Source organism: Loxodonta africana, chromosome 19 (genome assembly GCF_030014295.1).
Source record: "Loxodonta africana isolate mLoxAfr1 chromosome 19, mLoxAfr1.hap2, whole genome shotgun sequence".
In the NCBI taxonomy this organism is placed as follows: domain Eukaryota; kingdom Metazoa; phylum Chordata; class Mammalia; order Proboscidea; family Elephantidae; genus Loxodonta; species Loxodonta africana.
Genome location: NC_087360.1, coordinates 56344203 through 56359271, shown reverse-complemented (window position 1 = coordinate 56359271; position 15069 = coordinate 56344203). Strand labels below are relative to the sequence as shown.

The 15069-nt window shown below is 38.8% G+C and overlaps 1 protein-coding gene across 12 annotated transcripts in view; it reads left to right on the top strand.

The window, feature by feature from the left end:
- The window catches only part of PSD3 (pleckstrin and Sec7 domain containing 3), a 696342-nt gene that overhangs the window by 460787 nt on the left and 220486 nt on the right, over positions 1-15069 (top strand). For all 12 annotated transcript variants that reach the window (XM_064272734.1, XM_064272735.1, XM_023551047.2 and 9 more), the window contains one exon: positions 572-661. In XM_064272734.1, coding sequence (XP_064128804.1) covers positions 572-661 — 90 coding nt within the window. The remainder of the gene's footprint in view (positions 1-571; positions 662-15069) is intronic.

Genomic DNA, 15069 nt, shown 5'->3' with positions numbered 1-15069 from the left:
ACCTGTCCCTATTTGGGTTGCTCCATGGGAATTGGGGCTCAGGAAACTGGCGAAAGAATATGCCAACGTTCTGGCTACTACTGTTCTTGTGAGTAATAAATTACTCTGTCTCTTACCCAGGACTTTTATGTCTTCTGCCAGCAGCTATGAGATTGTGGCAGGCTTACCTGTTAGCTTGAAAGGAAGGTGAAATCTCAGATTCTTCACAGTTCTTGACAGTCCATAGGAAATGCAAATAAATAGCTAGCAGACGTCAGTTCTAAATGTTTTTACACCATTTTTCATCAAAAACTTCATTATATATTATATACATAAGTGTAGCATAGATTTTTCAGATTTCTTAGGTTAAAATAAGGGTTTGGCATAATTTTGCAATTTATATTTAATGACAGTTTTAAAAGTATAATAAACCATCTGTTTTTGGTATGCATATTGTATTTTATATATATGTATGCGTATGTATTCATGTCTTCAAAAACCAGATCAGTTCTTGCATTGTCTAATCACGTGTGTAAGAATTAATCTTAGTCCGAAAAATGTCATTATGATGTGTTCTTTGCCTCTATTATAGAACATTGGCAAGAAGATGACCTGCCAAGAGTTCATTGCAAATCTCCAAGGAGTAAATGAGGGTGGTGATTTTTCCAAGGACCTGCTGAAGGTAAGCATTGAAATACTGGTTTTAATGTAGGCTTTTGTTAGTGTTCATTACTTCTTTGGTTTTATTTTGGTTCTATTGTTGATATTTCTATTGGAAATAGTGCTTGATGCTTCTGACTTCAAAGTGACCTTAAACGAATAATTTCTAAAAGTCTACATTGTAATCCATAATACTGAGATGATATGTAAGTTTGCAGTAGTTCGTGATACAAATAATTAGTGGCAGCATTGAACTTTTATTTGTAAGCAGACTGTCAAAACTTGGGAAAGGTTATAAGTATATATTCACTGTGGGAACAAAAAAGCATTTGCAAATCATGGTGGCAGCAGATCTGACTGATTTAGTCGCTACTCACAGAGGCACTCAGGTTGTCTCTGGAAATAGATTAAATTAAACCCAAGCAATTGTACAATGCATGAATTATTTGTACTTGATCTTTTTTGTTGGTGACAGTCAGCGTGTTCCTCCCTATCCTTAGATGATTTTCCAGGAGACAGCAGAGTCAGCTTTGGAATTCATAACATACTACAGTGGTATAAATAAGATGTGAATTTGACCAAATGCAAAATAATTACTGATGATGGGCGTGACTGTTTTAGAAGTTGAGAATAAGATGTGTACAAGAGAGTGTGATTTTTACAAATTTCCATTTGATTCTGGACTTCTTTTCTGAAACTTAGTACTCACATGGATTTCTTTTAAAATCAGTTTGTGTGAACTTGCTAAGGTATTTGAATCATACTGTGATATGGTAATGTACCAGTTGAAAGATTAATACTTTATTATGATTTATGCAGTTTTTCAACTATATATAATGGAATTCTGCCAGATTTGGAAAGACGTATCTACTACAGAAAATGAAAGAATGAATAAAAGTATGGAACTACCAGATCCTAAGTCTTACTGACTTCAATCATGGCTCATTAAAAAAATTAGATTATGAAAAATGCAGAAAGGAAAGTAGCTTAAGTTTGCTAAAAAAAGGCAGGTATTTTTTAATTTGTTTCTTTATAGTGCAGATGCTGCCATTTCTGAAACTACAGTTGCAGGTGGGAAAGGGCGGGTGCGGGACTGTGACATGCGAAGTATGTTCTAGCATTTCCGTGAAGCTATACAGCAGCTGCGTGTTAACAAGTCTGTTTTCAGTCCGGTGGTATCAGTGTGGAAAATAATAGATTCTCCTGGAGAGGATTTGTGAGGCTTTTATCAAGTTATGTCAGACAGGAAAATTGTCACAGTGGAGTTTTTAGATTTTAGTGGTAGGCTCATGGTAACCTGCATGACTGTGAGTAAATTATTAGGCAGATTTTTTTTTTTTGATAGATCTGTCCAAAACTAATTGTAGTTAATGTGCAGCCTAGTGGCTATTATTCACCTCCGGTAAGCATACGTCCTCCTTTGATTTACCCTGCCAAGAGTCTGCTGGATGATCTGTTGTGCAATTGAGATCGTGTTTACAAACCCTAGGGGGCAAATATGTATTAGACTACTCTTCATAAGAAGCCCACCCGAGACGAGAGCCTTTCACTTCAGTAGGAATCGGAATTTTCCTGGAAATTTCAACAAGGACAACTTGAAGTGAATATCTTTCGTTTCACTGTGTTACGTTATTTTTCCGTTCCCTTCTCTCTCTCGCTCCCGTTTTCTCTTCATTTCCCTCTTTTCCTTTCATTCAGTTTGTCTTTTTCTTTCTTGCTTGCTGGCTTTTCCTAATGACAGCTATCTCTGGATTCCTAGGTGAGTTAAATTCTTAGGGAATATTTACATTTGGAGGGAAAATAGAATTATACACATGTCATACTGGTAGGTGCGAACATACAGATAAATACAAAAGAAGTTTGGGACCACCTTACAGGTTTCTGATGAATCCTGCTCTCTTTTCCCTCCTCCCTCCCCAACCTGAAACATTGAAAGCATGTATGGCATTCAGTTTAATTATGAGGCAACAGGAAAGATTATGACCTTTATTATGTTTATTCATAAAAATACAGAGAAATTGCTAGATTTAATATAAAAAAATGCTTACTGTTACATGAGTTGAACTGAAATTTTTATTCTAATATATTGATTGACCTTATTACTTTTCAATTCCTTTGCTGGATCACAGGTAACAGTTGGACTTATGTCTGTTGTTCAAAGGGGTCAAGTTGTTGTTGTCAGGTGTCATTGAGCTGGTTCTGACTCATAGAACCCTATGTACAATAGGAAACAGGGTCCTGCTCCATCCTCATGCTCATTGTTATGCTTGAGACCATTGTTGCAGCCATTGTGTCAGTCCATGTCGTTGGAGGTGTTCCCTCTTTCTCTGACCCTCTACTCTACCAAGTATGATGTCCTTCTCCAGGGACTGGTCCCTCCTGATAACACATCCAAAGTGAGTGAGATGAAGTCTCGCCATCCTCGTTTCTATTGGTCAGAATTCCATTAAAAGTTCTTACTCAAATTTGTTTTTCTCTTGCTTTCTCAAAAGACAGAATTTGGATGAGATTCTTTTAGAAGACGTTTCCAAGAATATGTAGGTTGCCTGCATCCATTCCTTAACAAATCCAGTTGACAGAAAGCTCTCTGTATTTTGTTTTAAGTGGAATTTTCTCATGTGGTATTATTGGGGAAAAGTAATTTGTGAAAATGATAGAGAAATTAGCCAGGAGGGTGGCATTTAAACAAACAGTAGGCTCAAAAAGGCAACAAAATTTTAAATAAAGATTAATGCATCTTGTCTGACAAGGAAGAAACAATTAGGAAACAAAATTATTCAGTGCAGGCTCATAACCATTAGACTTTGTAATCATCACAGCTGTATATAAGGGTAAACGACAACAACAACAAAATCAATCGCCCGTTAAAGTTTAGAGGTAGGCAATTTTTTCTAGGTTCAAACTCTGAAAAGGCCCTGTTTAAACAGAGTAACAATCAGAACTACAAGGAGTCTTCTTAAAAAGAGAGAACAATGCCAGGCCAGCTCACTTTCAAAGGCCCATCTGCCCCTCTAATTTGATCCTTTCAGCCAGGGAGAAGGTTGAAAATTTAACACTGACAATTGCCATATTTTTATACTATTTCTACCAAAAGGGTAATCTTAAGCAACGTGAGATCTTCTCTCCCTCTCTTTTTTTGTTTTTCATTTTTGTTCTCTTTTCTCTTCCCTTCCAGTGTTATCACAAGCCATGAAGACTATATCTAGCCCATGGTATTGTCTAATTTCTAGCCTCACAGCTTTGGAGCCCCAGGCAGTGTTTCTCCAAGTGAGCCTAGCTGTCCTGTTAATGCTTCTTCATTGTTCTCTGTTTCTGACTGGGGAGTATTTGAAGACATAACAGCCACCTTTCCTAAGAGTTAGTATGGCGTTTAGTACTTAAAAGCCAGAAAGTCCTGATTGTTCCATTACACACATTTGTGAGTTACCTTTTTTAAGTCCGATTTGAGGAACCTTGAGAGCTTAGTGTCTGTTAACTTACTTGTAAAAATCATGGAATAAATTTTATCATCTTTAGTATTTTTTAATTCAACACCAAAAAATGGAAAAGCCCTAGTTCTTTCTTCAAAGTTAATGTTTTTTGATCTATTAGGCTGAATGTAATGGAAGGCCTTGTGGTGGTTTGAAATGAGTACTGTCAGACAGACCTGGAAAGGAAACCCAATATTTTACTTCGAGCTGGCAACTTTAACTTTCAGTTTTCTCATGTATAACATGGGATAATAGTATCATCCTTGAGAGGCTATGAAGAATAAGTTAGATGATGTGACTTAAGTGGCTAACGTTGTGCCCATCTAGAGTACGTTCAAGTGTTCGTAAATGTTAGCTTCTTTGCTTTCTACACTGCCCCAGTTTTTGTGAGTGGATCCCGGAAATCACTAGCTCTAAACCTGTCTTAGTGTTACTGGTGACTAGTGATAAGCCTCAGTTTGATCATCTCTTCTCTTTCTGCCCTTAGTCTCTTCATTCATGAAATAAGATTTTGGGCTATGTCTGTAGTTTTCAGGTGTTTGGTTCAGGCTCATAGAACCCAGCCCTACCCTGTTACCACTCCCCATCCCAAACAGAACTGCTTGCTCTCTTTTTGCTTTGCCTAGAGTTCTTATGAGATGTCTTTTGAACAAAATGCTCCATGGCAAAAAGAAGTTGAAAAAACTGTATAGGCGATCTTTAAGGATCCTTTCAATCTAAGTGCCAGAGTGTTCTTAAAAGTCTTTTTTGTTTTCTTTGTAAATTTCACTCACATCTCTCTTCAGTTTCTATACTATATTTATTGGCTTGGAGCCCGGTAGCATGGTGGTTATGAGGTTGGCTGCTAACCAGAAAGTTCGCAGTTCAAATCCACCAGCTGCTCCTTAGAAAACCCTGTGGGGCAATTCGCCTCTGTCCTGTAGGGCTGCCATAAGTTGGAATTGACTCCATGGCAGTGGGTTTGGTTTGGTTTTTTGGTTGTTTATTGATTTAGACAACGAAGTATACTTCTGATAGTGAAACTAGTGAATGTTCACATTTACATCCAAGAAAACTTATTTTTTTGCGGCAGCATTCTCAAAGGATTACTCTCAAAGAAATGCACGAGAAACTTTTTATAAATGAAAAGCCTAAAGTGAATTCTCAAAAATCTTGATCTGAGTTATATTTGAAGTATGTAGTTGAAAATAGGAACTTCTGGGTGGTATTTAAGTGTAGCTATAAAAAGAACATCAACTGTTGACTAGAGAGTAGGTGAGTTATCTCTGAGAGAAGGTCATGGAAACCTGGTAGCAACAGTATCTATGGAGGGAAGGGGCTTAAATGGTTATTGGTATAACCAAGAGAGCCTTCTAGGAGACAAGCTAAGCTAACAACCTTTATAGGAGAAAATCTTTAAAGGTTCTGGCTTAAAATATGGAATATTGCTGGTTTTTTTTTTTTTTTTTTTTTTAGTAAAATGAATCAAGCTGAGTTATGAAGTAAAAGGATCCTGGTGTGTTTCTGCATCTGCTTTCCCCATGAAAGTCTGTAAACACGCTCTTGTGTCTAGTCACGTGCTCATCATGGGGAGAGTGATGATGCCGTCTTTGGTGTGGTTTAGACCTTGAATGAAAAATGATGATGGTAATGAGGATAAGGCTCTGAAGTAGCTGAAGAGCCATAAATCTTGTTCATGCATGTGTGTGCGTGTGTTTTAATCTGTATTAAAAAGAAGTCTGTTAGAACGTTTTGACAGAACAGATGCTGCTTAAAGAGTACAAACAGATTTTTAACCAGGAGAAAAAAAAAGAAAAAAGTTTGAGTGGGGGTGGTAGTAATCGTTAAGGGTACTGTAATGGAATATTAATGATTCCCAGAGAGATTCTATTTTTAATTTCATCGTGAAGAAGTGCTACAGAACTTCATATTCAGATGTAGCCATAGAGTTTAGAATGTTTGTTTGGAGCATTTTTAAAATGTAATAACACAGTCCATCAAGGTTGCTGTTCATGTCTCTCCAGCGTGAACATGTATTATTGATATTAATTTGATGGGTTACATTGTGAATTTAAGCCCTTTTCCTTTGTATCTGTTAAAATAGGTCAGTCTGTATGTTATGGTTAAGGGCCCTTACGCACTTGTGTGTGTGATTTATACATTTATAGTCATTGCTTTGATTGATTTAGATTGGCACACAGATTGTGGCTTGTAAAGTCTGAGATTCTTACTAGTAGATGCTGGATAAAAGTGGAGACAAGTAAAGCTAGATAATACCATGTAATAATTAGACTTTTTTTCAAACCATAAAGTTTTTGTAGATATTAATCAGTTTTCTTTGGTGTATGTGTCTGTATATACATTTTTAATATGCATACACATACATAGATGTACGTATGTGTACATGCACACATACCCTTGCATGATCAAAGGATATCGCAGCACTCCCTGTAACAGCACTTACCTTACTTAAGAAAACAGACGTCTTCTGAGTAGCTCTCCCCCTCCCCCCACACAATGGATTATAGTAGAGTGGAAAACTAGAGTCAAAAGCTATAGTCTAGCCATTAACTAGCTGTAGACTCTGGGCGAGTCACTCAGCCTTTCTGGGTCTCGGTTTCCTCCTCAGTTAAGTAAGGGTGTTGAACTGCATGATGACTAAAATCTCTTTCAATTCTGTATGAAAGCAAAACAATCCATGGCCATTTTTGTTCACCAGTTGTCTGTGAACCTGCTTGGTAATCGGGTGGTTTGACTTCCTAACCAGCTCTTGGAAACCTTGGCGCCTTCTGAGGTTGCGTGGAGGAAAAAAAAAAAAAAAAAAAAAATTTTTTTTTTTTTTGGCTTGGTCTAAATCTCTGAGTTCAATAACCTGTGTATTCAATAGTATTATCATTAGCTCCATTTGTAACTATCTTGGAATGTTATCACTGAAGGGGAGAAATCCGCATCTTCCTCATTCTCCACACATCCTCTCGTCATCTTCAACTCCACTTCTTGTAAGAAGGAACAGAGATGTGTTGTGTATTGAATGAGTTTGTATGTGCCTTTAGACTGAACAGTGGTCTTTTTTTTCCTTATAACCCATGGCAGTAAGCTATTGTGCTTTCTGTGAGGGAGATGCCCAAGTACTCTGAAGAACACTTGATACACTGAGTGTAGTGTTTAGCATCTATCTCTAATGTCATTAAAGAACTTGGATAATTTTGACTTCAAAAGTTAAACAACAACCTATGCTCTGTGTTTTAATACATTTAGTTTAGAAAACTTAGTTGGATGTAGATATCTTGTTAATGCAGAGCTGGCTTAGAGAGGCTCAGTGGTAAGTCCCCAGCACAGTTCCCTGACCTGAGCAGTCCTGTGTGTATATTGATGTCCACCTATGTCTACATGGCCATTTGTTTTTGATACACCAGTAAGGGGCCTGGGGGATTTTTAGGGAGTACTGCCCTTCTTTTAATAGGCCTGTAATCCAAGGGTAAATGAACTACATAGCAAATATTCTGTCCTGTACATGGTGTTTACCTATTCGTTGAGGACTCAGAGAAACTCATTGTAATTTAAAGGCTTTTGTAGCTGTACAGTGAAAGCATCTCATAAAAGAAAACAGTCTGTAGTTGATGTGATAGTCAAGGTCAGTTGCCTGAGAAAGATTCGAAAAGTTTAAAACAACCAAAAATAAACTGAAAATTTAACTGAACAGCCAGAATGAATAGGTGTAGAGTCTGTGTAATGTACCTCTGATTGATTTACTCAGACCCTCATTTAAGGCCTATTTTTCTAATAAAAACCACACTTTTTACTTGAACATTTCCAACCCCCAGTCTCCTCCCCTGGTATATCATAAGCAAATGACCGTGTAGACACAGGTGGATACCAGTATGCAGACAGGACTCCTTAAGACTACAGACCATGCTGGCCACCCACCACTGACCATCTGGGAGCCATCTCTTCAACACTAAGGTAATCTCTGCATCCAGTTAACTTTTCTAAAACAAATTTAGTAAAGCACAAGTATTTAGGTTGTTATTTAAAATGTTAAGTTTCAATTATGTTGAAGAAAAGCATGTTTTTCCAGTTGGCTACGAATGAGAAGGATGACGAAGGGAATGCTGCCCTACATATATATGGACTGGACAGTAGCAAGGAGTGAGTTGATAATGAGATGAAGAAGAAAAAAAACAAACCTTAAAAAGCTGACACTGGGTCTGCAAATGGAACAGCTGGAGTTGCTCTGAGGAGGGGCAAGCGAATCTGTGTAGTCAGTAGCTTCTTAGGGAATGACTGTGTTATAACAGCAGAGCAGAGTAATGGATGTACTTAATGAGTCATCAAAAATATTACATTATGTTTACTTAGTTTGATTAAGGAGATGGGGAGTGTGAAATAGATTTGGAAAGATTGCCAACAAAACTATTTTATAAAGATTTGGGCATTTAAAGAAATGAGCTTCAATCACAAAATCCGTTTATGTAGAATAATTCATTTATTTACCTCAAACCATTCTGGAACTCCATTCCCTGTCTGTTGGGTTTTTACTGTTGTTATTTTAAGGCTCTTTTTTTTTTTTTTTTAATTGTGCTTCAGGTGAAAGTTTACAGAGCAAATTAGTTCTCATTAAAAAATTTATTCACAAATTGGTTCATGGCATTGGTTGCCATCCTGCATTGTATCAGCACTGTCCCCCTTTCCATTCCCTTTCCACCCTGGGTTCCCTGGTTCCATTTGTCCAGTTCTCCTGCCCCTTCCAGCCATCCTATCTTTTTGCGGGGGCAGGTATAGTCCATCTGATCTTGTATACTTGATTGATCTAAGAAGCATGTTCCTCACGTGTGTTACCGTTGGTTTTATAGGCCTGCCTGATCTTTGGCTGAAAGGTGAGCTTCGGGAGCGGCTTTAGTTTTGAGTTAGAAGGGAATTCAGAGGCCATAGTCTTGGGGATTCCTCCAGTGTGTCAGACTAGTAAGTCTTTCCTTTTTTGTGAGTTTGATCATTTGTTTTTCATTTTTCTCCCATTCTGTCCAGGATCCTCTGTTGTAGTCCCAGTCAGAGTGGTCTGTAATGGTGACCAGGCACCATCTACTTCTTCTGATCTCAGGGTTGGGTAGGCTGAGCTTCATGTGGTCCATTAGTCTTTTGGACTAATTGCTCCCTAGAGTCTTTAGTTTTTTTTCACTCTCCTTTGCTATTTTTATGTTGTTTTTAACATTTACTCTTCCCTCAAACGTCCCATAGTTTTTGAGTTGTGATTGTTGCTTTCTCAAGAGCCGCCTTTTCCAAGGCCTTATAAGGAGGTGTTTGCTGGGTGATGCAGGTACATGAACCTTCCTTTTGACAATATACCGTTTTGTCACATGGAGACATCACATTCTTTTGTTCTCCCTCATTCTCTCTCCAGACTGTTTGTTGAGAAGGGTATTCGTACTTTCACACTTTTTCCCAGAGGAATGAACCACCATATTCACTTGGACCACGGCCGTTTGGAGAAGACCACAAAGGAATGCAAACACATACTCCTGGGGCAAGTCATTCCACCATGAGATTACTCAAGTCTAGAAGTAATCAGAAAGTAGTTATTCTTGAGAATGCAGGATAGATAAGTTGTTACTCTTCTTTCCCTCCTTTTCTTTTTGCTTCTTTCCCAGAAATGTAAAATATTACCTCAAAGGGTTATTTGCATTTTGGGTTGTTAGTCACATGTTATAGACTTACTCAAAAAAGGCATCTTTGAAAAGAATTTTGAGAACATCTTAATTTTGATTAGATGATAAATTATAATTGCTTATCACTGCTGTGTGACCCCTTCACTTCCCTGATTCTAAAGAGCAGAACTGTCTTACTGATTACACTGCCCCTAGCGCCTAATGTAATCCCTGGCGCAAATCAGATATGCAACAAATATTTATTAAAGAAATGGATGGATTGTAGCGTTACATGAAACACAGTGACTGGGATTCCAACCCAACCTCTTTCAGAGGGCCACGTGAACAACTCAAAATTATACGCAGGATTGTATATGTGTGTAAGTATATACATAGGATTTTTTCTTTTTTTTAAGAGAGAGGGGATTCATAGCTTTCATCAGATTTTCAGAGAGACCTTTGTTCTCCAGAATATTAGGAACCAAAGATCTAGGACCTTTCCAGAGTGTACACACTTATATATTATTGTTTTAATTAAAAGAGGGGGGGAAAAAAAAACCTTAGGAGAGAGGGGACTTTTTTCCCCAAAGCATGTTGTTTGTTCATTGAGGTCCTGCTATGTGCCAAGCACTGTGCTGGGCTCAGAGGCGCACCCCTTAACAAGATAGACACAGGCCATGCCCTCATGAGTTCAGTAGGGAGAAGAGGCACTGGGCCCGTGATTATACAAGTTATGAAATACTTTACTCAAAATTGTACACTGAATTTGTTTAAGTATTGGAGGCATGCTTAATAGACTTGCCATGTATAATGAAAGTCAGAGACTGAGTCAAGATGAAATTAAACAGGAGTCAAGCATCCCTGCTCTGGGTAAGGGCTGTGCTGAATATTTTTGGAGGAGCAAAGGTAAGTAAGACATGAATCCTGCCCTGAAGGAAATGTTAATCTAGCCTGTTCTCGTTAGTTGCTGTCGAGTCATCTCCAACTCATGGCAACCACATGTCTAACAGTACAAAGCGAGGCCGGTCCTGTGTCATCTTCATGATGACTGGTGTACTTGAGTCTGTTGTTGTGGCTACTGTGTCAATCCATCTCACTGAAGGTCTCCCTCGTTTTTGCTGACCCTCTGCCTTACCAAGCATGATGTCCTTCTTCAGGGATCGGTACCTCTTGATAACATGTCCAAAGTAAGCAAGTCAGAGGCTCACCATCTTCACTTCTAAGGAGCATTCTGGCTGTACTCTCTCCAAGACAGATTTGTTCATTCTTTTGGGAGTCCATAGATACTCAGTATTCTCTTAGCACCACAGTTCAAATGCATCAGTTCACCTTCTGTCTTTTTCATTGCCCAGCCTTCATGTGTGATTGAAAAGACCATGGCTTGGGTCAGGTGCACCTTTGTCATCAAAGTGAAACTTTTGCTTTTTAGAACTTTAAAGAGTACTTGTGCAGCAGATTTGCTCAATGAGATATGTCATTTGATTTCTTGACTGCTGCTTCCATGAACGTTGATTGTTATTCCAATAGAATGAAATCATTGGCAACTTCAATTTTTTTCTCCATTTATCATGATGTTGTTTATCAGTTCAGTTGTGAGGGTTTTCTTCTTCTTTGTGGACAGATAATGTAGGATAGTTGTTCTCAATCCTGTCTACACATTTAAAATCACTTGAGGTCAGGGAAGAAGTAGTAGAAGGCTGACATGTACTCACTCGGATGGAAAACTATTAAAATGGTACAGCCACTTTGGAAAATGGTGTGGCTCTTTCTTATAAAACTAAACATACCTTTGCCCTATGATCCATCAGTTCAAGATAAACGAAAGCATATGTCACAAGAAGATTCATAGCAGCTTTGTTCAGAATAGCCTAAAAATAGGAACAACCCAATTGCCCATGAATAGGTGAATGGATAAACAAATTGGAGTATTCATACAATGGAATACTACTCAGCAATAAAAAGGAACATACTACTGCCACGCACAGCATCGTAAGTGAAAGAAGCTCTAAGATAGGCACAACTAATCTATGTTGGGGATAAAGAAAATGAGAGTAGTGGTTTCATGTGGGCATGTGGTGTTGACAAAGAATATTGAATATACCATGGACTGCCAGAAGAATGAACAAATCTGTCTTGGAAGAAGTACAGAACTGACTCGATGGCACCTAACAATGATAACAACAACTGAGCATGTGAGGATGTGGATTACCTGGCAATGGACATGCAGGAGCTTTCTGGGGTGATAGTAGTAGTAATAAAGTGTTGGGGAAAAATATCACTTGGGAGCTTAAAAAAAAAACCAAGAACCGATGCCTGTCTCTGCTCTCTTCCCCCCATTAATTTCACATCACTGGGGGCGGGGCTCATGGGTATTTTTTAAAAGATTCCCAGCTGATTGTGCTGCCTAATGAGATTTGAACTATTAGATAGGATAAAATACAAAAGAGAGTGTATTAGTTTTCTATTTCTTCTGTAACAAATTACTAGAAACTAAGTGGCTAACAACACTCACTGTTCTGTAGATCAGAAGTTTGGGTTGGCTCGGCTGGTTTTTCTGCTCCAGATCTCACAAGACCAGAATCACAATGTCAGCAGAGCTATTCGTTTCTGGAGGGCCTAAGGATGGATCCATTTCCAAACTCATTCAGATTGTTGGCAGAATTTAGTTCTATGTGGTTGAAGGGCTGAGGCCCATGTTTCCTTGCTGGCTGTTGGCCAGGGGTTGTTCTCAGCTTCTGGAGATGCAATCCTTGGCTCAGGTCCCCTTTCTCCATCTTCAGTATAGCAACAGCAAGTCAAGTTCTCCTCATGCTTCGACTCTCTCTGACCTGCCCTTCTTCCTCATTTCTCTACTCTTCTTCTACCGCATCTGTCTTGACTGACTGTTCTGCCTTCCTCTTAGCTTTTAAGGGCTCATGAGGTTATAGTGGACCCAAACAGATAATCCAGAATAAACTCCCTGTACTAAACTCCCTCGCCTTAATTGCATCTGCAAAGTCCCTTCCCAGCAGTGCCTAGCTTAGTGTTAAATTTAATGACTAGGAGATGAGAATTTTGGGTGGAGATGGGTAGGTATCTTTAGGAATCTGTCTACTATAGAGAGCTACATGTAAAATGTTGTGGACTTTAAAGAAGAAAGAGAAATCACTTCCAGCTAGAGGAGAGCTGGGAAACCCTTGAGGAGGTATCATATAGTTCCAGTTTGAAAGGTAACTCTGATGGACGCTTGTGGAACCAGAGTAGAAGATGGGACGCCAGGTGGAGGGAATAGCTTAAGTGCAGGTGTGGAGAAGGGAAGGGTGACGATGTGGGATGCATTCAGAACAACTCCTGTCCCGTGAGAAGCACCTCATACGTGTTAGTATTTACACTGAGCAACTGAGGCTGCTTTTGTATGAAGTCAGATCAAAAAGTTTATGAACATTTAGTGTGTATATAAATACTATTTTTAAAAGGACTAGGGCCTTCTTAGAGTTTGCCTTTTGTACCATGTTCTCTTTGACCGTTGTAACCCAGTAGAATTACATGTGAAAGCCTAAGCAGTTATTTCTACATTTTTATACTTTTAAACAATCTCAACTCTGTTGGTGTAAACCAGGGAATGTGGCCTTCTGTAAGGCCACGTTCCCTTTATGTTGCCCTGCAGCGCTTGCCTTTCTGTCCATTTTTAATGGACCAAGTAGTTCTTTGTACTCTGCTTTAGGCAGATCATAACATCAGTACAGACGGCTTCTATGGATGGGTTCTGTGGCAGCGTGGATTCTCAGGGGCATCAATCCAAAAATTGGAACCATATCAACTGATTCTTTAACAATAATTCCACATACAGGGAACATCTTTTTTACTAGTATCACTCTCTACTATTTATCTTCCTTTTAACCTAGTTTATTTATAAGCTTTTAAAAAGGATTGTGTCTATCTTTTTATTTTGAAAAGCACGAATCTACACAAAAATGTCATAGAGTACTTCCTGCCAGCCTTTTAGAAGTACAAAGGATTTAACTGCCCATGGACATTTTTGTTCAGCCTTCTAAAGGTTGTATACGTAAGGGCTAAAATAACGAAACTAGCACAGCTAGCTGGTATTCTTTGCCAAAGCTAGACATGAGAAACAGGATTCAAAAGAGAAGGTTTGCTTGCAAAGAGCCAAGGGGTCTTTTAACGCGGATCAACAAACTTCACTTTCCTTTGCTAATCCACATTTTGCTTTTTAAACTTCTAGTGCATGCTAAGCATCGCAAAGAGCCTTTGCAAACCTTTCTTCCTGTCTCTTGCCCATGTTTCTTTTCCTTCTTTGCCCCAACCTTTCACCCAAACCTCAAGTGTTGGTCATGATGATGAGAGGCCTGCTAAACAAAACCCGTTCTTTTATTCTTCTGTGTCACTTTGAAAAGGCAGGTCACTTTTGTTTAGACCACTGCATTCTGGGTAAACAGTACACAATCACTTCATATGGTAGTTTTTTCTGCCACGCAGCGTCATTCGGCACCTCCAAAGGCAGCGCTGAGTTTCCACCATGTTGCGGTCTCCTTCCTGTTACCACCCTGCCCTGATCTCTGATGGTATTTTTCATTAAAGCTTTGTGCTTTCACTTTCAAAGGCACCAGGAAGTGTTTCTGACTTTGTCCTTTTTCGTTCATTTTCCCAATTTAACATATTATGGTGTATTTTCTGGTATCTCTGATGCTCTTGCATCACTTACTTCTGCTCCTCATATTTCCACAGTGCTCCTGACTTTGAGAATATATTTTTTGCCCACCCACCAGACTCATTACATGTGTTTCCAGTTCCTTTTCCATAAGGAAGATGAATTTTTAAAATGTGAAACTAAACCCTCAGAAACTTCCTTAGGTAATTCAATTCTTATGTTCTCATCTTTTCCTTTTTCGTAATTCTTAGACTAAAAGCTTATTGCAGGGATCCTTCAATAACGATGTTGACCCCCAGGAAGTGGTGTCGGTATTCCCAAATATACTTTTATGAAAAGGCCAGACTCCAATTTATGGTGTGTAAGGAGCCCTGGTGGTGCAATGATTAAGCACTCGACTGCTAACTACAAGGTTGGAGTTTCAAACCCGTCCAGCAGCTTCATAGAAGAAAGACCTGACGATCTGCTTCCATGAAGATTACAGCCTAGGAAACCGTTTGGGGCAGTTCTACTCTGTCATATGGAGTTGCTGTAAGTTGCAATCGACTTGACTGCACGCAAGAACAACAATTCTGATTATTAAGAAATACAGATTTGGCAATATTTGCATTTGAGAAGCCCTTTTCAACCTTGAAAATTTAATAGATATCAAAGCGTCACATTATTTCTTACAAGCAACCCATAAAAAAGA